The sequence below is a fragment of the Somniosus microcephalus genome, chromosome 22 (assembly GCF_052327205.1).
Source record: "Somniosus microcephalus isolate GS21.2 chromosome 22, FLI_Smic_1.0, whole genome shotgun sequence".
Classification (NCBI taxonomy): domain Eukaryota; kingdom Metazoa; phylum Chordata; class Chondrichthyes; order Squaliformes; family Somniosidae; genus Somniosus; species Somniosus microcephalus.
In genome coordinates this window covers 66,366,493-66,389,445 of record NC_141008.1, presented here as the reverse complement: position 1 = coordinate 66,389,445, position 22,953 = coordinate 66,366,493, and the positions used below count along the sequence as shown (strand labels likewise).

General features: G+C 44.0%; 1 protein-coding gene and 1 long non-coding RNA gene across 4 annotated transcripts in view; one reads left to right on the top strand and one right to left on the bottom strand.

The window, feature by feature from the left end:
- LOC147102486 (sodium-dependent serotonin transporter-like) overlaps positions 1–22,953 on the top strand; it is a 92,014-nt gene that overhangs the window by 19,391 nt on the left and 49,670 nt on the right. For both annotated transcript variants that reach the window (XM_085964981.1, XM_085964982.1), the window contains exons 5-6: positions 6,898–7,036; positions 14,018–14,152. In XM_085964981.1, the coding sequence (XP_085821107.1) occupies positions 6,898–7,036; positions 14,018–14,152 (274 nt within the window). The remainder of the gene's footprint in view (positions 1–6,897; positions 7,037–14,017; positions 14,153–22,953) is intronic.
- LOC147102485 (uncharacterized) overlaps positions 11,427–22,953 on the bottom strand; it is a 63,709-nt gene continuing 52,182 nt past the window's right edge. For both annotated transcript variants that reach the window (XR_015073272.1, XR_015073273.1), the window contains exons 2-3: positions 13,465–13,639; positions 11,427–11,839 (exon numbers count right to left, since the gene is read on the bottom strand). This is a non-coding gene — a long non-coding RNA (uncharacterized LOC147102485). The remainder of the gene's footprint in view (positions 11,840–13,464; positions 13,640–22,953) is intronic.

The following is a 22,953-nucleotide window of genomic DNA, read 5'->3' as shown; positions in this document are numbered from 1 at the left end:
GCAATCACATCCCTCCTATAGTGTGGTGACCAGAACTGCACACAGTATGCCAGCTGTGGCCTAACTAGCGTTTTGTACAGCTCCATCATAACCTCCCTGCTTTATATCCTATGCCTCAGCTAATGAAGGTAAGCATCCCATATGACTTTTTAACCACCTTAGATCCCTGAAGGCAGCAGGACAGGTAGATATGTACATGCACACCAAGGTTCCTCTGTCCTTCCTAGGGTCCTATCATTCATTGTGTATTCCCTTGCCTTGTTAGTCCTCCTAAAATGCATCACCTCACACTTTTCAGGGTTAAATTCCATTTGCCACTGTTCTGCCCATCTAACCAACCCGTCTATATCGTCTTGTAGCCTGAGGCTTCCCTCCTCGCTATTGACCACTCCACCAATTTTCGTGTCATCTGCAAACTTACTGATCATACCACCTACATTCATATCTAAATCATTAATGTACACTACAAACAGCAAAGGACCCAGCACCGATCCCTGCAGTACACCACTGGACACAGGCTTCCAGTCACAAAAACAACCTTCGACCATCACCCTCTGCCTCCTGCCACTAAGCCAACTTTGGATCCAATGTGCCAAATTGACCTGGATCCCATGGGCTCTTACCTTCATGACCAGTCTCCCATGTGGGACTTTATCAAAAGCCTTACTGAAGTCCATGTAGACTACATCAACTGCACTACCCTCATCCACACACCTAGTCACCCCCTCGAAAAATTCAATCAAATTGGTTAGACATGATCTCCCCCTGACAAAGCCATGCTGACTATTCTTGATTAATCCTTGCCTCGCCAAGTGGAGACTAATTCTGTCCCTCAGAACTTTTTCCAATAATTTCCCTACCACTGATGTTAGGCTCACTGGCCTGTAATTCCCTGGTTTATCCCTACTACCCTTCTTGAATAATGGTACTACGTTAGCTGTTCTCCAGTCCTCTGGCACCTCCCCTGTGGCCAGAGAGGTTCTGAAAATTTGTGTCAGATCTTACTCCTGTTTGTATTCCAAAACTGACAGCTTAACTAAAATTATATTTCCATCCTCTAAAGTTGAGAAAACAGGCAACTGCTCCAATACAAATTAGATTCTGGTTGTGAAAAGATGTAGATGTAATTCCTCCAGTCAGATTCTCATACAGCTGTAAAAATGTTATTTGCGAAAATGCGCGATAAATCTTAACACAAGCGCTGGTTCTGTACAGCCATTATATTTGCATATATTAAAATACTCAGGGCCAAATGAAGATTGAAATTTTTTTTTAAGCCAACTATCAAATCAACAGTGGAGCAAAGAGAGGAAGCAATACATAGAAGGCCAGAATCAGAACAACCTGAGCTGGGACATAGGGCTGGAGAGGGATGCAGAGGATGAGATAAGGCCCTGGAAATATTTCAAAACAAGAAGAATTTTGAAAGCAATTGACTGGAGGATGGAGAGTCAGTGGAGGTTGTCGAGGACAGAATGATGGGTGGGTGGGTCTTAGTGCAGGATGGGATGTGGCTGTGGAGTTTTGGATGATTTCCAAATCTCCAAATAACTCCTGCATTGTTACCTCTGGGGTCGCCCAAGAATCTATCCTTGGCCCCCCTCCTATTTCTCATCTATATGCGGCCCCTTGGCGACATCATCTGAAAACACAGCGTCAGTTTCCACATGTACGCTGACAACACCCAGCTCTACCTCACCACCACTTCTCTCGACTAAATTGACGCACTGCTTGTCCGACAGCCAGTACTGGATGAGCAGAAATTTTCTCCAATTAAATATTGGGAAGACCAAAGCCATTGTTTCCGGTCCCCGCCACAAACTCCGCTCCCTAGCCACTGACTCCACCCCTCTCCCTAACATCTGTCTGAGGCTGAACCACACGGTTCGCAACCTTGGTGTCATATTTGACCCTGAAATGAGCTTCCGACCACATATCTGCGGCATAACTAAGACCGCCTATTTCTACCTCTGTAACATCGCCCATCTCCGCCCCCGCCTCAGCTCATCCGCTGCTGAAACCCTCATCCATGCCTTTGTTACCTCTAGACTTGACTATTCCAACGCACTCCTGGCTGGCCTCCCATGTTCTACCCTATGTAAACTTGAGGTTATCCAAAACTCGGCTGCCCGTGTCCTAACTCGCACCAAGTCCCGTTCGCCCATCACCCCTGTGCTCGCTGACTTACATTGGCTCCCGGTTAAGCTTCGCCTCCATTTCAAAATTCTCTTCCTTGTTTTCAAATCCCTCCATGGCCTCGCCCCTTCCTGTCTCTGTAATCTCCTTCAGCCCCACAACCCCCTGAGATATCTGCGCTCCTCTAATTCTGCCCTCTTGAGCATCCCTGATTATAATCGCTCAACCTTTGGTGGCCGTGCCTTCTGTTGCCTGGGCCCTAAGCTCTGGAACTCCCTCCCTAAACCTCTCCGCCTCTCTACCTCTCTCGCCTCCTTTAAGATGCTCTTTAAAACCTACCTCTTTGACCAAGCTGTTGGTCACCTGCCCTATTTCTTATGTGGCTCGGTGTCAATTTTTTGTCTTATAATACTCCTGTGAAGCGCCTTGGGACATTTTACTACATTAAAGGCGCTATATAAATAAAAGTTGTTGTTGATTTAGAGTTTATATAGGCTGAAGGTTGGCAAGGAGCGTGTTTAAGAGAAGCTGAGCTTGGAAGTGACGAATAAAAATTCTGCCCCTAATTTCCCCTTTGCAAACTTGAAACGTTTCGGGCATAATAGAACTAATTGTAATCTGTAGTTAAAAAAAAAACTTGGCAGGAAAAGCAGGAGATATACTTGTTAAGAGTGCAGCAAAAAGCTGTCAGCTGAAAGAGGTGACATTTTTCTTGGGCAGTAGTGCAAAGCGGGCTATAGCAAATCCGAAACCCGTTTTACGCTCCGCCCGATTCCCTTTCCCAACAATGTAAATGAAAATCGGGCGGTATGTACAACGGGCTGCTGATTCACTATCACCCATTTTCCGCTACCACCCCAGGCAAGCTTCAGTTTGAAACAGAAAATAGTGGGAACCAACGCTATATTTGGTTGGGAGGAGAATTGTGTGGAGTACTAACACCAGCACAGACTAGTTGGCCGAATAGCCTGTTTCTGTGCTGTATATTCTATGTAATATTTACGAATTATAGCACTTATTGCATTTTAGGATTTTTTTTTACCCTTTTTTCTTTTTACTTTTACTATATGGCTGCCGTATTTCATATTATTCTTACAGGTGAGCTTCATCAGATAAACTTATCCTCAAAGACTCCGGGTCAAAGTGCCTTGATTTTAAAGAGGCAGGCTGAAAATCCTGCTGAAACTGTAATCAGAGCCAAGTCGAATTTTAATAATTGGCTGTTAAAATGGTAGAAGTTGCCAATCAGACACATATTTGAACAAATCACACAGCTTGTCTTGGCTCCTCCCTCAAGCAAAGTGCCTGAACAATACTCACAACTTTGTAGTTAGTTAAGATTGATCATGATTTCTGTGAGTCAGGCAGGTTTTTAACAATTGCTAAAGCAACTTGGACGTTGCCTGAACTATTAAGCTTCTCATGATCCTGCAATACAATAGCAAAATACTGCGGATGCTGGAAATCTGAAATAACAACAGAAAACGCTGGAAAAACTCAGCAGGCCAGGCAGCATCAGTGGAGAGAGAAACAGAGTTAACGTTTCAGGCCGAAGACCTTTCGTCAGAACTGGAAAAAAGCAGGAAATGGAAAGCAAGTTTAGGGGCTGGGAAAAGGGGGAGGGGATGAAAGAACAAAAGGGAAGGTCAGTGATTGGATAGAAAGCAGGAGAGATTGAGAGATATTCAAGGCGAGAGGCGGTGGTAATGGGACAGGTTAAGGAACAAAGGATGGCTCTAGATGGGGTGTGAATTGCGCTGGCAGAATGAAGGACAGCTGCCATTTGGGAGGGAAGAAAAAAAGGTCAAACAAAAAGTGTGGATTAAAAAAAGAAAATATATATATGTGATAGGGGCCGAGGTTATGATCTGAAATTGTTGAACTCTGTGTTGAGTCCAGAGGGCTGTGGAGTGCCTAATCGAAAGATGAGGTGCTGTTCCTGCAATGCTAGATTGAGCAATTTTCTCAACAATGAACCCATAGCACGAAAGTTCATTTAGGCTTGAATTCAGAAGAATGAGGGGATCTCATTAAAACATACAAAATTATTACAGAGCTTGATAAGATGGATGCTGGGAGAATGTTTCCCTTGGCTGGGGAGTCTAGAACCAGGGGCCACAGTTTCAGGATAAAGGGTAGGCCATTCAGGACTGAGATGAGAAGACATTTCTTCACACAGAGGGTGGTGAATCTTTGGAATTCTCTACCACAGAGGGCTGTGGAGGCTCAGTCATTGGGTATATTCAAAATAGAAGTCAATAGATATCTGACTAGTAAAGGCATCAAGGGATATGGCGATAGGGCCGGTGAATGGAGTTGAGGCAGAAGATCAGCCATGATCTCATTGAATGGCGGAGCAGGCTCGAGGGGCCAAATGGCCGACTCCTGCTCCTATTTCTTATGTTCTTATGTTCTTAGAATGGTGTTTTGAAGTGTTAGTTAATTATCTAGAGCTAGGATTACGTACCATCTCAAATATTTTAAGCTATTGTAAGATTACTCCTAGCAACGCCTGAGAGTACAGGATTTGCTTTATTCCATTTTTCAGAGGGGCTTACTTATGCAGAAGCTGACACATCGAAGGATAGGCTTTCATCTCTGGGTTGTAACTGTGATTGGTAGCTCCGCAGGCTGAGCCCCCAGTTCATTGATTTAAGAGGGAAGTTCGCAGAGCTCGCACATCCAAGCATTTGCGCTCTCTCTCTACTCTCGCTCTCCCTCTCTCTCTCTCTCTCTCACAAACAGAGAGACACACACATGAATATAGCACACATACAGCTACAGAGGGCGAACTATGTTCTCATGGTAGTAATAAGAAACTTGCTATGTTTTAAAAGTATTGTCCTGCTTAGCTTAAGAGGCTTATCTAGAGAAGATGAGCTAATGTGCAAAGAAGTACTAAGTTGCATTTTTATTATTTTTCATAACCGATAGGGAAATTGAGTGTATTCATTATTAAAAGTTTATACTTGTTCCCTCATATTTCATATAAATAAACCACTTCATTGTTTGGTGCTCTTTCTTGTCTCAGTAAAATACTATTTCAGACTGCTCTTAATAAGGGGAGGATTCATATGGTGACGCATGTTATATTTTAGTAGCTAGTATGCAGAGCAAAGGTTTTCTGTTATGATCCCTGAATTGTATTATTGATTAACTAGATATTAGACAGAAAAGGTGCACTGCAGATTATTGGGGACGTGAGCACCATTTATGGGCGTGACCATTAGTGCTGAACTCCAGAAATTACCTTGCGTAAAAAAAAAAAAAAAAAAAAAAATTCTGGCGGGTGTTATGTAAGCAAAAATTTAGACAAAATTCTTCAGTTGACAGTCTGTACCTGAACGTTAAACCATCTCTTCACGTTACAGCGACCTGCTTTGTATTTTTTAGCATTTTCTATTTTTTAAATCAATAGAATCTCGAACCAACAATCCTTTTACTGGCTTAAAGGCCTTTTGGAATTGTGAACTCCAGGTGAGTGAGGAGATGAAATGAGGAAATACCATTTGAATTGGCAGGATGCTAGACACACTGGGCTCGATTTTCATTTAGGAGGCGGGACTACAACTTTCGGGGTTGTAGTCCCACCTCCATCGAGTTGTAGCCAACCCATGTGATTTTGACTTGATTGACCTTGTTGAGCCCGCCCAGCGGGCTCAGCAGGCCAATTAAGGGCCACCCGGCAACAGGTGACGTCACAGATTGATATTTCATCTCTCAAGACCTTTTGACAGATGAAATATCAGCGTTTCACAGCTGTTTGAAGCTGTCAAACAATGACAATCTGTACTCCAAGTTAATTCCTTCCTCTCAGGATGATTTAGAGATCTCTCCAGAACAGAAAGCTGAATGCTGCAATTTTTGACAGATCGCGGCCATTCTGCTTTCTATGCCGGTGAGATGAGGGACTCCCGAGACCTGAAGGAAGGAAGGCTGTAAAAGTAAGTAAAACTTCTTTAAACACACCAAACACACTTACCTCTGTACTCATGCACCCATCACTCACCTGAACACCGGACATCTCGACCCCTCCAAGCCCTTCAGCCCGACAGCCTGCCTCACTAACTTGCCGTGGTTTGGAGCCGTCAGGAATCCCACACTTCAAGAATGAAAATAGGGATTAGGCTAAAAACTGCCTGTTAACTACCTGTTAACAGGCAGTTAATTGCCACTAATCCCCTTCCCGCCTTGGGGAGGCGGGTCCCAGTGCGGGTCGGGTATCCGCCTCCTTTGAAACTGGCATGGAGGTGGGTTGGGGGCGGGATGGGTTCGTGTCCCCGATTTCGGGATTTTAACCCCCCCCCCCCCACACGCCTCCAATCCTGCCTCCACGGCCCAATGAAAATCGAGCCCACTCAGTCTGAACCACAATGCAGAGATTTCAAGCCCAAATAAATTAATTTATCTCAAATGGGTGAGCTTCAACTGTGAGTCAGCCTATTGGATGGAATGTGTGTGATATCTCTTCTTGGAGGAGAAAGGATGGGAGGAGAAAAATACTAACACTGCTTGGCCCACAATACTTACTGGTGGTCATTCAGTTAATGGCATTAATTAATGACCCAAAGGCCCAGATAATCCTGTCCTTGAATTCAGCTAGAGGAGTATGTTAAATAGTGAGCACCTTGTGGAGGAGGGTGAATGGGAGATTGTACTACCATGGGAACCTTGGCCCTGAAAGACACCACTGATGCATTTTGCTGCAAATTTACGTTTGAAAATATTATTGTAATTGGTGCCATTTATTTTTATTTGCAGTCGCCAAGTACTTCAGGTTCACAAATCGCACGGACTAGGGGACCTGGGTGGTGTCAGCTGGCAGTTAGCACTTTGCCTGCTCTTTATATTTGCTGTGGTGTATTTCAGTATTTGGAAAGGCGTAAAGACTTCTGGAAAGGTAGGTCGAGCTAAATCGTGTGGAAAAAGAGAATGTTGGCTTGTGCTTGTCAATACTGTGTCATGAGTTTCCTATTGTCCGGGCAATAAATGGCATACCTATACTACCTTGGTAAATTAAATATAGAGTAGTACACTGAATAATTGGACACAGGGTTAGCAAGCAAAGAAGATCAGTGTTGCTTTTTGAACATTCCTTTTACGGGCCTGGGTAAAGGTATTTAGGCTGCTCTACTAATTTACTTTGGTAAAATTTGGCGCATTTAGAAGTTACACGTTTACTTTTTAATCCTCACTAATTGCTGTTCTCGCAGCCCATGTAGCTATGGAAACCCTAAGTCGTGTAGATTCTCCGTAAAGAATATCTAAGAAGTCATTAATTTTGTTCAGTGAAGCAAATCAAAAGAAATCTACCAAGAGCAGATACCTTCGCCCCATGAAATCATCTCCAAACACGAGACAGAAAATAGTGTTACTTTTTTTCAATAAACTCAGCACATTTATATAAACTGATTCAGATTAACATAGAAGATAGGAGCAGGAGTAGGCCATTCGGCCCTTCGAGTCTGCTCCGCCATTCAATGAGATCATGGCTGATCATCCAAATTCAGTACCCTGTCCCTGCCTTCTCCCCATATCCCTTTAGCCTTAAGAAATATATCCAACTCCTTCTTGAATATACTTAATGAACTGGCCTCCACCGCCCTCTGGCAGAGAATTCCACAGGTTCACCACTCTCTGGGTGAAGAAATTCCTCCTCATTTCAGTCCTAAATGGCTTACCCCTTATTCTTAGACTATGACCCCTGGTTCCACAGAAATCCACAGAAATCCCACAGTGCAGATGATGGGCCGAAATGGCCTCTAAGCCTGCACCGACACATATCCCACCCGATCCCCGTAACCCCTACACCAACACATATCCCACCCTATCCCCGTAACCCCACGTATTTAATCCCCCTAACACTAAGGGTCAATTTATCATAGCCAATCAACCTAACCCGCACATCTTTGGACTGTGGGAGGAAACCGGAGCACCCGGAGAAAACCCACGCAAACACGGGGAGAATGTGCAAACTCCACACAGACAGTCACCCGAGGCCGGATTCGAACCTGGGTCTCTGGCGCTGTGAGGCAACAGTGCTAACCACTATGCCACCGTTCTGGACTCCCCGGCCATCGGAAACATCCTTCCTGCATCTAGTCTGTCCAGGCCTGACAGAATTTTATAGGTTTCGATGAGATCCCCTCTCAATCTTCTAAACTCCAGTGAGTATAAGCCCAATCGACACAATCTCTCCTCATACATCATTCCTGCCATCCCAGGTATCAGTCTGGTGAATCTTTGCTGCACTCCTTCCGTGGCAAGAACGTCCTTCCTCAGATAAGGCGACCAAAACTGCACACAATACTCAAGGTGCGGTCTCACCAAGGCCCTGTACAACTGCAGCAAGACATCCTTGTTCCTGTACTCGAACCCTCTTGCTACGAAGGCCACCATACCATTTGCCTTCTTAACTGCCTGCTGCACCTGCATGCTTACCTTCCGCGACTGGTGCACAAGAACACCCAGGTCTCGTTGCACTTCCCCTTCTCCCAATCTATTGCCATTCAAATAATAATCTGCCTTCCTGTTTTTGCCACCACAGTGGATAACCTCACATTTATCCACATTATAGTGCATTTGCCATGTTTCTGCTCAATCATCCAACCTGTCCAAATCGTACTGGAGTTTCACGACATCCTCCTCACAGCATACCCTCCCACCCAGCTTTGTGTCATCTGCAAATTTGGAGATATTACATCCAATTCCCTCGTCCAGATCATTAATGTATATTGTGAACAGCTGAGGTCCTAGGACCGATCCTTACGGTACCCCACTAGTCACTGCCTGCCACTCGGAAAATGACCCGTTTATTCCAACACTCTGCTTTCTATCCGCCAACCAGTTCTCTATCCAAGTCAATACCTTGCCCCCAATCCCATGTGCCTTAATTTTGCACGCTAATCTCTTAACAGCCCTATAAAAAGAATACCTTCTTTTCTCTGGAGGCTGGAACTCTCATGTTTTCATACTTCCTTTAATACCACCTCAGTGGCATAATCTCTTGGACTCAATCAGGGTTGATGTAATCAGCAGAGACTTTAAGTTGTTGGAACATCAACATTCCCCAATGTCTAATTCTAAGTGTACGATTTCAACAGAGAGATCTCCCTGGCAGACGACCAGAGCTCAGTATTAGTGGTCACTTTTTTTTATTAATTCACGTTGCCAGCAATAATTACCCATCCCTAATTGCTCTTGGGAAGGTGGTGGTGAGCTGCCTTCTTGCAGTTAAGAATCAACCACATTGCTGTGGATCTGGCATATCGGCCAGACCGGGTAAGGACGGCAGATTTCCTTCCACTAAAGGACATTAGTGAACCAGATGGGTTTTTCTAACAATCTGGTAGTTTCATGGTCACCATTACTGATACTAGTTTTTTAATTCCAGATTGATTTAATTGAATTTAAGTTCCACCAGCTGCCATAGTGGGATTTGAACTCATGTCTCTGGATCATTAGTTCATACCGCTGGATTACTAATCCAATAACATAACCACTACCATACCCATAGTGCAGATGCTCAGACTGTTTTGTAGGGACCAGCTCTTCTGTTGATTCACGGACAATTCCAGTCTTTATTTGTCACTGGATAAAATATGTGCGAATCGAGTGTTACAACATATTTGACCACGTCCGTTGTGCTGACCAGGCCTCCAGTAAATTAATGTCCTAATTACGAATGACCATGGAATTTGGCTCATCAGAACAATACTTTAATTTGGCTCGGCCAAAACAATCTTGGTTCAAGCTCAAGTAACCTCATTTATCTCTTTGAAATTGCCATTTTTGGCCCAAGACATGTCTTTTATTTCCAGAAAAGCAAAACCTTTGTGGAAACTGTATGAAAATGATGCCACGGGATTTGCAAGTTATTCACATGGAGGCAGTTCATCTGTTGACATTCTTGGACTCATTTTATCTCTCCTGATCTGAGATGGAACTTTCACTTCTCTTCCATTGCCAAAGTTTGGTTTCTCTCTTTCTGCCTAAGACTTATTTTTCATTCTTAACTCTATATAAAATCGGCCCAAAAACTTGTTCTGATTTCTGGGGGTGAAGCTCTCCTAACATCTTGCTGATACTGTCGGACAGGATACAAGAAAAAGCTTGTTGCATGACCGGCAGTTCCTCTCTCCCCTCTAAATTATCTCCTGCACAACCTTTCTTGTGTCAATTTTATTGTCTATTTTATCCATATTATTATTCTCGTTTATTTTCTGAACTTGTCCTCTTCCTCATAAGCAATGTACCAATCAGTATGCTGTTCCTCCTCCCTGTACCCTCACTGTGTTGAAATTGCAACTCTCTCCATTGTCTCCTTATGTCACACATTGTTCTCACATTTTCAGAACTATGGAACTCCTACCCCTCCCTTCTTGCTATATGTCCAGGCTTTTAAAACCTAGCCTTGGGGTTGCCTAATCACTGCTTCTTGATTTACCTCCTCTGTCAGTGTTTTGAACCTTGGTAGCATAACAAAAACCGCCTACTTCCACCTCTGTAACATCGCCTGCCTCCGCCCTTGCCTCAGCTCATCCGCTGCTGAAACCCTCATCCATACCTTTGTTACCTCTAGATTTGACTATTCCAACGCACTCCTGGCTGGCCTCCCACATTCTACCCTACGTAAGCTTGAGGTCATCCAAAACTCGGCTGCTCGTGTCCTAACTCGCACCAAGTCCCGTTCACCCATCACCCCTGTGCTCGCTGACCTACATTGGCTCCCAGTTAAACAGCGCCTCAATTTCAAAATTCTCATCCTTGTTTTCAAATCCCTCCAATACCTCACCCCTTCCTATCTCTGTAATCTCCTTCAGCCCCCCTCTTTCCCCCCCCCCCGAGATAACTGCACTCCTCTAATTCTGCCCCCTTGAGCATCCCTGATTATAGTTGCTCAACCTTCGGTGGCCGTGCCTTCTGTTGCCTAGGCCCTAAACTCTGGAATTCCCGGCCTAAACCTCTCCGCCTCGCTACCTCTTTCCTCCTTTAAGACGCTCCTTAAAACCTACCTCTTTGACCAAACTTTTGGTCACCTGCCCTAATTTATCCTTATGTGGATCGGTGTCCAATTTTTTGTCTTTAAATACTCCTGTGCAGCACCTTGGGACGTTTTACTACGTTAAAGGCGCTATATGAGTACAAGTTGTTGTTGTTGGTAGTGTATGGGCCATTGTCCTTTAGCTAGGCTTCTCAATTTAGAAGGAAAAGTTTGAAGTCTTCAATCAATTCCTTTCATGGCGCCTAGCTTAAATCTTATCCTCAGTGTTCCATAACAGCTGTTAACAAAAAGAAAATTACTTTATTAATACTTATACATTTACATGGTCAATTAAAATTTAACAATATAATCCAACTGTATTATGTGTTCACAATTCACGGATGTTTGAAATTGATTTGCAACGTGAGAACATATTTGAAACACAAAACATTTAGCACAGTTACACATCCTTTAAAAGTATTCTGTAGCCAGATACTGAGGCTTGATGCTCGGTCTCTGGGGGAGGTGGGGTTGGGGGGGAGGTGGGATCAGGGGGGAGGTGGGGGTCTGCTCTTTGCGGCTCTCTTTCTGCCGAACCAGCTTTTTAATTCTAATGAACAATTATGGAGAACCCTCTTCTGTTGACACTTACGATGCTTTCATTCGCCCCAGACCTGAAATAGATCTTTGTTCGTCCCATGGCAAACAGGTCTGTATCTCCTGCGGCAGAAAAGAGGCTGAATTATTTTACAGTTCCGACAGTACTGCTTCTCTGGAAATTGTGCAAGGAAACGAGGTCTTTTCACACTTCAGTGTGCTGATTTACTGCTTTCTCCAATTGACCAAAATTCCTCTAACTCGCCTGATTAACAACTGTTTTAATACCAAACTTCTAAATCTTTATAATTCTGTTTTAAATATGTTTAAAATGTCCATTTTTAATTTGCTCCCGTAAATTTCTCCATTTCCAATAAGTTCTGTTAAAAAAAAATTCTCCCAATCTATACACACAAATGTCTCCAGTGTAAAGCTATTAAGCAGAAGCACACTGTAGGTAATCCAACTTTTATTGGAACTTGAATAATCGCACACCTGGATGGGTGACAAAGAGGGAAACCTCTCATTTATGTAGTGTCTTTCATGACCTGAGCAAGCTCTAAAGTGCAGAAGTGCCGCAAAATAGTGCAAACCCAGTATCTTGTCCTGGAGTTTGGCCTTGAGGGGGCAAAGCCTCTGCTTGCACCAAACAAGACCATTGGAACAGGAGGGGGCAGAGCCGGGGGCAGTTATTTCCTACATCTGGAGATCTCATGTCCCTGGCCTCTGAAGGACCTGGTGGTGAAACCAGGCATAGAGGCTGCTGAATGGTGGATGTGGCCAGGGACGTGAAGGCACACCTTTTCCAATAGAAAATGTATAGGTGGCCCCCTTACAAAAAGGTCCATGGGGCCAGCTGTGATCTTTCAGGGGTTTGGGGGGGGGGGGTGACGGGACGGTGGGGGTAGGGACCCAGTCTTCCCCCCTCTGACCTGCCAGCCTTGGGCCATAGCTTCTGACAAAGCCAGCATGGTGGGTGCCCTAGATGCTCCCCTAGTACATGGGCACCCACCATTCCATTGGTAATAAGCGAACAACTCCCTGATTTGAGAGGGTGTGCTGGGGTCAGCGGTGGAGGTTCCCGATGAGACTGATGCCAACATAGGTGCTGGGATTGTTGTCCCACAGATTTGTGGCCCTACTGTCTTTTGCAAGACACAGGTTGTAGAGAATGGTGAATTATTTGCAATCCCAATACCCTAGGCACACATTTAATTTTGAGTTATATTATCTACTGGTGTACAGAAAATGAAATGCTTTCAAAATTAAAGAGTCACAAAATAGGGTTGTGGGGCACCATGTTGGAGCACCAATGTGTATCACGTCTGGTGAGATTGGGGGGTGGGGTTAAAAGAGGAAACCAATTTAATCTCCATGTCACTAAGTTCCTGATCTCCACTCCATGCTATGGATAGTCACCCTTACATTGGTGGAGGAAAAATAAGTCAAAAGAGTCATCCCAGGCCATTTGCAGGCATTATATCAGATAGTAAATGATAATATAAAGGTCAATCCGGAATACTATTTTAATTAAACCAGAACAAGGAGACACAGATTCAAATCAGCATTAGGCAACTTTAGGACTGATCTTATCAGGTCTTCTTCACACTTGGAATGGATGTCTGGGAGACATAAAACCCTGAAATCATTTAAGAAACAAATAGATGCTACAATGAGGGGGGAGGGTAGGGTTGTTCTGGATGGACACATTAAGGTGGACCAATTGGCCTTTCCTCTTCCATAGGTACCTTGTCATCATGGCCTCCTGGTAGCCAGCTCAGGGTGGCACGAGCAGCGTCCCGGAGCAGGATGTGCTGTCTTGCCCGAAGCTGGTGTCCCCAACGATGTTCTGACCTTGACTCTAGTGGTGCAAATGAGTCCTCTTCCAAGAGATGGCCATAATCAAACTTTTATTGGTGCTGGCTGCAGCAGAACAAGATTCAAGAGGTCACGCACGGCTAACAATTAACTTGCGTCCTGCAATGCTGCTCTGTTCTTCTACTGATCTGAGGCAGCATGAATTACAGATTACAGTCTGTGTCTGCACTGAAACATGCCTTCGCAGAATTCTGCTTCCCTAGGACCCCCGCTTCCCCAGCAGTACGAAGCACTGCTCACACCAGTACGGTATTTAAACAGTCCTGCACCAGCTTGGACAATATAATCAAGCTATAAATGATTCTGTTCAGCTTGGAAGTTTCACAGCAGTTAGTCTGTTCAGTATAAATATTTCTGGCACCCACAAAATGCATGTCGCCTTTCTTATTTTTATAACTGCCTCAATTTTTATTGCTTCTGCAGGTTGTATGGGTAACAGCCACTTTCCCCTATGTTGTACTGTTTATTCTCCTGGTGCGGGGTGCCACCCTGCCTGGGGCCTGGCGAGGAGTCCTCTTCTATCTAAAGCCTGAATGGAGCAAACTGCTTACCACCCAGGTGAGTCAACCATAGTCAGCTTGGCCCTAACTTTCACGCTGCTGATTTACTACATTTCATATCCTCTGTGTCCTACCAGGCAGCCGTGGTATATCACTGCGTAATCTCTGTGGTTCAATGTCCTAAAGTCTGTCAAAACATTTTAAAATAAACTATGTGGAACAATACAGTAGATTCCATGTATAATGCTGTCTTTGGGACCATGACACTGACAGGGCGTTGTATAAAGGTTCTTTTAGTGAAAGAGACATAAGCAATGTGCACTGTTGTGGTACAAGAACGTAAGAAATAGGAGCAGGAGTCGGTCATTTGGCCCTTCGAGCCTGCTCCGCCATTCAATAAGATCATGGCTGATCTTCTACCTCATCTCCACTTTCCTGCACTATCCCCATATCCCTTGATTCCCTTAATATTCAAAAATCTATCGATCTCTGTCTTGAATATACTCAACAACTGAGCCTCCACAGTTCTCTGGGGTAGAGAATTCCAAAGATTCACCACTCTCTGAGTGAAGAAATTCCTCCTCATCTCAGTCCTAAATGGCCGACCCCTTATTGTCATAGAATGCCCCAGTAAGGGGATAAGGTAACATCTCGCACTCTCTCAAAACTTCTTTCCCTCTTCAACCTCTCCCTCTGTATATTCTTCTCTCCTGAAGGAGTTGTTTTATGCTGGGGTGTAGTTCCCCAGCACCAGCTGCCCCTTCTCCACCCCTGGTACCTCACCCAAATGGTCAATCTCCATATGTGATGCTGGAGACTGAGGTGCCTTGACTGTGGAGAATAACACCACTGAGCTAGAAGGACGTGGGTTTGAGCCCTGCTACGGGACTTGAGGGCAAACTCTAGGCTGACATGTTGGTGTGGTAAAAAAGGAAATGTTGTCTTTCTGGAGGTGTCTTTTTTTTGAAGGAGACATTAACCTGAGACGTCGACTGCTTGTTCAGCTAGCCTCGATGAAGTGCCTAGGAACATTTTTCTAGTGTCCTCCTCAAAATTTACCCCCTTATTGGCTTTGCTAATTTGCATTGTTACTGCCCATTCTGCCCACATTAGCAAAGGTCTCCTCAATCTCTACATGTGTATCGGTCTGTAAAAAATTTGAAAACAAATTTGGGAAATTGAGGAAATATTGGCGTTTAGTTTCACTGAAACAAATGTATTGAATTCTCCAGCCATTGTTCAGTCTACACCACAGAACTGAGTACTTTGAAAAACAAGCCTCGAATCAATGCCAGATATTAATTCAGTGGGCTGGATTTTGCGGTAGAAGTAACGGTCAGGCTAACAGCACTCACCGTTCTTTATGTGGAACTCGGACAGCAACATCTGGTGTCCGCACATGTGCAGTTAAAAGCAGAAATCAGGAAGTTGTTGTCCGAGGTACCCTGCTCCTCCAGAAGCTGCACGATAACGGCATCTCACCGTCTGACTCGCCATTCAAATACATTGAACGGTGTGAAGTTGCTGTACTTGCATGATAGATACCCACTAAACTCACCAGAAAAAATTAGGAATAAAAACAGAAAATGCTGGAGATACTCAGCAGGTCAGGCAGCATCTGTCAAGAGAGAAACAGGGTTAACGTTTCAGGTCGATGACCTTTCATCAGAACTGGAAAAAAGCAGGAAATGGAGCAGATTTTTAAGCAAGTGAAGAGGCTGGGAAAGGGGGGAGGGGGTGAAAGAACAAAAGGGAAGGTCTGTGATAGGATAGAAGGCGGAAGAGGTTAAGAGACATTAAGAGATATTCAAGGCAAGAGGAGATGGTAATGGGACAGGTTAAGAAACAAAGGATGGCTCGAGATGAAGTGTGAATTGTGCTGGCAGAATGAAAGACAGCTGCCCTGTGGGAGAGAAGAAAAAAGACAAGAGTGTGGATAAAAAATATATATATATATATGATCGGGGCTGAGGTTATGATCTGAAATTGTTGAACTTTATGCTGAGTCCAGAAGGCTGTAAAGTGCCTAATCGAAAGATGAGGTGCTGTTCCTCGAAAAAATTAGGACTTGTCCATTTCAGTGAAAGAACCCTTTTAACGTCATGGTAAGCCTTAATTACGGCCTCTCTGTCACTGAAAATTAACTTTTACAAGTGTGGCATCTCATTCCTTCAGATTTTAATTATTGTTGGAGATTTTTTTTTAAATAGAATTTTTTTTTTACACTTTTTTTTCTTTCTGTCTCTCTTTTCTCTCTCTCTTAATCCAATCTTTCTTTCCCTCTCTTTATTTTGCTTTCTGTACCTGATTTGGCATTGAATTAAATATTTGAACTTTCATTTCCTGATTCAGACTCCGTGCTGATCGTTAATAATTCTTCAATCTGATTGGTTAAGGAGATACACAGTTGCTTTCCCTGTTCACACAGGTCCCAGATTGCCTGTAAAGGATGCTGTGCTTTTTCGATCGCTAATTTACAGTAAGTTCCAGTGCAAAGCCCCATTGATTCCTGGGATGGCGGGACTGTCGTATGAGAAGAGATTGAGTAAACTAGGCCTGTATTCTCTTGAATTCAGAAGAAGGAGAGGGGATCTCATTGAAGCATACAAAATTATTACAGGGCTTGATAGGGTGGATGCTGGGAGAATGTTTCCCTTGGCTGGGAAGTCTAGAACCAGGGGCCACAGCCTCCGGATAAAGGGTAGGCCATTCAGGACTGAGATGAGAAGAAATTTCTTCACAGAGGGTGGTGAATCTTTGGAATTCTCTACCCCAGAGGGCGGTGGAGGCTCAGTCATTGGGTATATTCAAAACAGAAGTCGATAGATTTCTGACTAGTAAGGGCATCAAGGGATATGGCGATAGGGCCGGTGAATGGAGTTGAGGCAGAAGATCAGCCATGATCTCATTGAATGGCGGAGCAGGCTTGAAGGGCCGAATGGCCTACTCCTGCTCCTATTTGTTATGTTCTTAAGCTCAAATTAAATCAGACTCAAGCTGTGTTAAGTAGGCAGTAACTGTCCAAGTAAACATGTAATAGAAACATTACCATGAAAGCTATGTTAGGCATCAGCATGTACATCAGGAGCCAATTCCAAATTAATTGCAAAATATAAACTGCACACAGATCTAATTTAACACAGGAAAAGAAAAATGTGTGTTGGTCAGGAAAGAGCATTTAGCGTTAATTATGTACATGCCTTACCACAGTAGTTGAAAGAAGCACCTAGTGAAAAAGGAATAGAATGTTTGCTTACTCTTTAGATCTTTGCCAGCCCACCTTTTAGAAAAAAAACAAACATTAATAAGGGAGATGGCTGGCTGCAGAATTGAAGCATGTAAAGATTGGCTCAATCCATGTAAGTGAATATACAAAGATCTCCAAAACACAAGGGAGCCAGGGAATGTGCACCACATGCGCACGCATACACACACATGATGCCTGCTCAGAAAAGCACTAGGGAGGATCAGACAGCAACTTCCAGCGGCCGCACATGCGCAGTTAAACGCGGAAATCAGGGCGTTGTCCGAGGTCCCCTGCTCCTCCAAAAGTTGCGGGATGCCAGTATCGCACCATTCAAATATCAGACAGCCCTCACTGGACCATTAGATTGAAATTATTTCTAAGATTTTACGCAACATCCAAATACAACCGTATGCATTGTAGTGTTATTGATCAGCGTGCTTTTCAATACATCTTCTGTCCTCCAATTAGCTGCAAACTATAGGGTACTCTTTTTGTTTGTACCAAAAAAAAACCAAATTGGACTGTAAACAAAAGTTCAACTAAAACTTAACAAATCAAATAAAAATTTGGTTTTCCGGGTTGATGATGCACTCCAGTCCCCGCGGCGCCCACCGGTCACGGAAATACTCAAGCGCACCGGCGGACAAACTATAGGGTAGAGTTCCCGCTCGGTTGCGCTCGTTTTTTTCAGCGCCATTCGGCCAGAATCGGCCGAACCCGCGCAAAAGATCACGGAATTTTTTTTAGCATAAATCGATTTTCCGCAACCTTTGCAACAGTTTTTTTTTTTAAATATCATGCTAGAAGCCGGCCCCGTCCACAAAACTGGCCGCACATCCAGGACGAATTAACCACCATTGCGAGTTTCACCTTGCGAGATTCTACTAATTGAGCCCATCTGCGGGACTTTGAGGAGGCTCTTAAAAAATTAAGCTGGATCTTTTGGGCGCAAGGACATTAATAAGCACGTTTTCAAAGCTTTTAAAGGTTATTTTTTAATTTACTAAGAAACTGACCAATGTAACTAGGAAATAGTTCTCTTTTTTAAAAGTCATTTAAAATCGGCTTACCCACAGGTGGTGGATTGACATGGTGATTAAAAATGCTTTTTTTTTGTGATAAACCCGTTTTCAACTGTATTAATCAAGCTGCACCGAGTTACCACTCTTAACTATATCAAGGAATATTATTTAAAGCAAAATTTTAAGAGTTACATTTTAAAACACTGCCCGATTGCGCTGGTCTGTGGCAGGTTTTGCGTTTGGCGATATGCAAATGATGTTGAGCGGAAACTCGAGAGAGAAAAAAGCGCTTCTCAAAACGGGCGCAATTTGCGTCCAGATCACCGATTGCACCCAAAGCGGAAACTCTACCCCCATATATCTAGAAAGTGCAGTGAGTTTCAACCTTTCCCTCTTAATCACTTTTTTAGGGTAAGTAAATAAATGGATGGAATTTAGACCAAAAACGAATAAAAGTAAAAGCTTGGCTGATTTTGCGAGAACAACATTGTAATCAGTAGTTTCTTCCTCTGTTTACCGCAGCATCTTTTTCTAGCTATTTGTATTCCGGGACTTCTGTACTGAGTTACAGAAAAGGTCACATCTTCTGCAAGAAGTTTAGCACTATCAAAAGAATGAATAGAAGAAAATGTTCAATCTGTCTTTGTCGGCTACTATTGTGTATCAACCGTTAAAGAAAGAAAGAGGTTATTATATTTATATAGCGTCTTTCTCATCCCCAGGATGTCACAATGCACTTCACAGCCAATGAATTACTTATGCATTGCAGTTACTGTTATATAGACAGACGCAGCAGCCATTTTGCTCGCAGCAAGGTCCCACCTGATGCTGTGAGGGCTAAATGTTTGTGAGGACTCTTGCTTTCCTTTAATGAAATCTTTATGTCCACCTGAACAAACAATCTGTCTTGGTTTGGTGACTCGGCTGAAAAATGACATCTCCAGCAACATAGGACTCCCTCAGCACCACACTGAAGAGTCAGCCTAGATAACCTGCTCAACTCCTAGAGTGAGGCTTGACTCTGATTTAGATGTGAGAGCACGACCATTAAGCCAAGCTATCACTTGGTTTGTACACTAAACCACTTGCATAACTGGATGAAACTATCAACATTTATGACTTTTGTGCTAGTTTATTACACAACTGCCAATGATTATCTGTAATTAAACAAAATCTTTCAGTTGGATAACCTCAGTTTGTTATCATCTACACAAGGCTGATCGTTCATCTTCTTTAAAGCTTTTAAATATAGTGTGAAGCACTCAACTAGTTTTATTGATGTGAATAGTCACCGTCCTGACTGCTGTATCTCCGACCCAAAAGGCATCGTTCGAGTCCTAACTGACGCCTGGAATTAGGATGCTCCAAATGGGTTTCTCTGGTTTTGGGTCAGTCGTCAGGAGCAGGGGCAAGAAATATAGTCTGGGAATTCTCACGCTGCAGAAGCCCATCTTCTGGCGCATGAAGCAAGCAACAGAGCCACAGAGAGGGGCAGGCTGTTACAACAATGACTTGTATTTATATAGCGCCTTTAATGTAGTAAAACATCCCAAGGTGCTGCACAGGATTATTATAAGACACAAAATTTGACACCGAGCCACATAAGGAGAAATTAGGGCAGGTGACCAAAAGCTTGGTCAAAGAGATAGGTTTTAGGGAGCGTCTTAAAGGAGGAGAGAGAGGTCAAGAAGCAGAGAGGCTTAGGGAGGGAATTCCAGAGCTTAGGGCCTCGGCAACAGAAGGCACGGCCACCAGTGGTTGAGCGATTATAATCAGGGATGCTCAAGAGGGCAGAATTAGAGGAGCGCAGATACCTCGGAGGGTTGTGGGGCTGAAGGAGATTACAGAGATAGGGAGGGGCGAGGCCAAGGAGGGATTTGAAAATGAGGATGAGAATTTTGAAATTGAGGCGTTGCTTGACTGGGAGCCAATGTAGGTCAGTGAGCACAGGGGGGGGGTGGGCGAACGGGACTTGGTGCGAGTTAGGACACGGGCAGCCGAGTTTTAGATGACCTCAAGTTTACGTAGGGTAGAATGTGGGAGGCCAGCCAGGAGTGCGTTGGAATAGTCAAGTCTAGAGGTAACAAAGGCATGGATGAGGGTTTCAGCAGCGGATGAGCTGAGGCAGGGGCGGAGGCGGGCGATGTTACGGAGGTGGAAATAGGTGGTCTTGTTATGCTGCGGATATGTGGTTGGAAGCTTATTTCAGGGTCAAGTATGACAGCAAAGTTGCAAACAGTGTGGTTCTGCCTCAGACAGATGTTAGGGAGAGGGATGGAGTCGGTGGCTAGGAAACGGAGTTTGTGGCGGGGACCGAAAACAATGGCTTCGGTCTTCCCAATATTTAATTGGAGAAAATTTCTGCTCATCCAGAACAAAAGGCAAAATCGGACTACACTAACACCCATAAGAATATTGACCCAAAGTAACAACACCTCTAGAGATAGGATAGCCTCTCTGCCTCCCTGTCCCAGTGGCCGATGATAAAACATCTAGTTGGGGTTTTACTCGTCAGCGTTTTGGCAGTGCATATTGGAAGGTTCTGCACCCCATCCTGTTATTATCTGACAATTCATTTTAATTCATTCATTGTTGGCCTTCGTAGCGAGCGGGTTTGAGTACAGGAACAAGGATGTCTTGCTGCAGTTGTACAGGGCCTTGGTGAGACCACATCTTGAGTATTGTGTGCAGTTTTGGTCGCCTTATCTGAGGAAGGATGTTCTTGCCATGGAAGGAGTGCAGCGAAGATTCACCAGGCTGATACCTGGGATGGCAGGAATGACGTATGAGGAGAGATTGGGTCGATTGGGCTTGTACTCACTGGAGTTTAGAAGAATGAGCAGGGATCTCATCAAAACTTATAAAATTCTAACAGGACTAGACAGACTAGATGCTGGAATGCTGTTCCCGATGGCCGGGGAGTCCAGAACCAGGGGTCACAGTCTAAGGATAAGGGGGAAGCCATTTAGGACAGAGATGAGGAGGAATTTCTTCACCCAGAGAGTGGTGAACCTGTGGAATTCTCTGCCAAAGAAGGCAGTAGAGGCCAATTCATTAAATATATTCAAGAAGGAGCTGGATATATTTCTTAAGGCTAAAGGGATCAAGGGATATGGGGAGAAGGCAGGGACAGGGTACTGAATTTGGATGATCAGCCATGATCTTATTGAATGGCGGAGCAGGCTCGAGGGGCCGAATGGCCTACTCCTGCTCCTATCTTCTATGTTTCTAAGTGTTAGCCTTTGCACTCTTGCCTCTGAGTCAGAAGGTCAGTGGGTTTGAGCCCGACTCTAAAGACTTTAACTTGTAATTCTGAGACTTCAGTGCAGTATGAGGGAAGTGCTGCACTGTCAGAGATGCCATCTTTTTTTAAACCAAGGCCCTGTCTAATTACTCAGTTGGATGTAAAAGGTCCCATAGCATTATTCAAAGAGGAGCAAGGGAGTTCACCGTGTCCTGGCCAGCATTTCCCCCCCAACCAACACCACTTAAAACAAATGATCTCATTGTTGTGTGCAGAACCTTACTGTGTGCAAACTGGCTGCTGTGTTTGCCTGCAAAAAAACAATGACTACATTTTAAAAGAACTTAATTGCTTCTGAAGCACTTTGTGATGTCCTGTGGTCACAAAAGGCGTTATATATTTATCCCTCAACCAACATCACTAAAAACAGATTAACTAGGGATTATCTCATTGCTGTTTGTGGGACCTTGCTGTGTGCAAAATGGCTTCCGTGTTTCCCCACATTAAAACAGTGACTACACTCCAAAGGTACTTCATTGGCTGCAAAGAGCTTTGGGATGTCCTGAAGTTGTGATGGAAGTTCTTTTTTTCTAACGGTCGGATAATCATGGGCTGCAGGTATGGAATTTCAGTGCCAGAAGCACGGGAAAATAAATCCAGGTCTCTGTTTCTGAAGTGTGTAACGCTAGATCACATCTATGTGAAAAGACTGATTGTATCAATGTGTACTCCTGTAAATCACGTGCTAGCAAAGTGTACAACTGCACTGTGACAACTCTTGGAAGAGGGGAAGGGAAGCCTATAAGGATGACTACAAAGTAGACCATTCGCAACCAAAGGTGCCAATACTAACACAGTTCCCACCACTTACAGTGCCCACGCTTCTCTCAGGTAGTTGCCTGTGGTGGGCAAACGGTGCTCGCTAAACATTTGCCATTTCCACTGAAGTCAATCAAAAAGGCGCCGCTTATAACACATTAAGCACGCCAGCTTTATCAGGCAGCTCAATTAAGCTTTTCCCTCCTCGTTATCATACTGTATTTGTATTTAAATCCCTCCATGGATCATCCTGGATCTGTGGTGTATCTTCAGGACTTGGTGCGTTTTATTGAGTTAGATTGGGTGGTTGTCGGTGTTGTTGAGTATTCAAAAGCAGAAGTTGAGTATTGTTTTATTTTAAAGTAATTTATCTGACCTAAACTAAAGCTAAATAATGGCTCTTGGTTCACTATAGAAACTTTACCAAATGTACTGCGCTCAGAATTGCGCCCAGTGTTTGAGCAGTCAAGAATTTTCTTCACAGTCTCAGGTTTGTGTCTGCTGGACAGTTGTAGCACATCATGAAA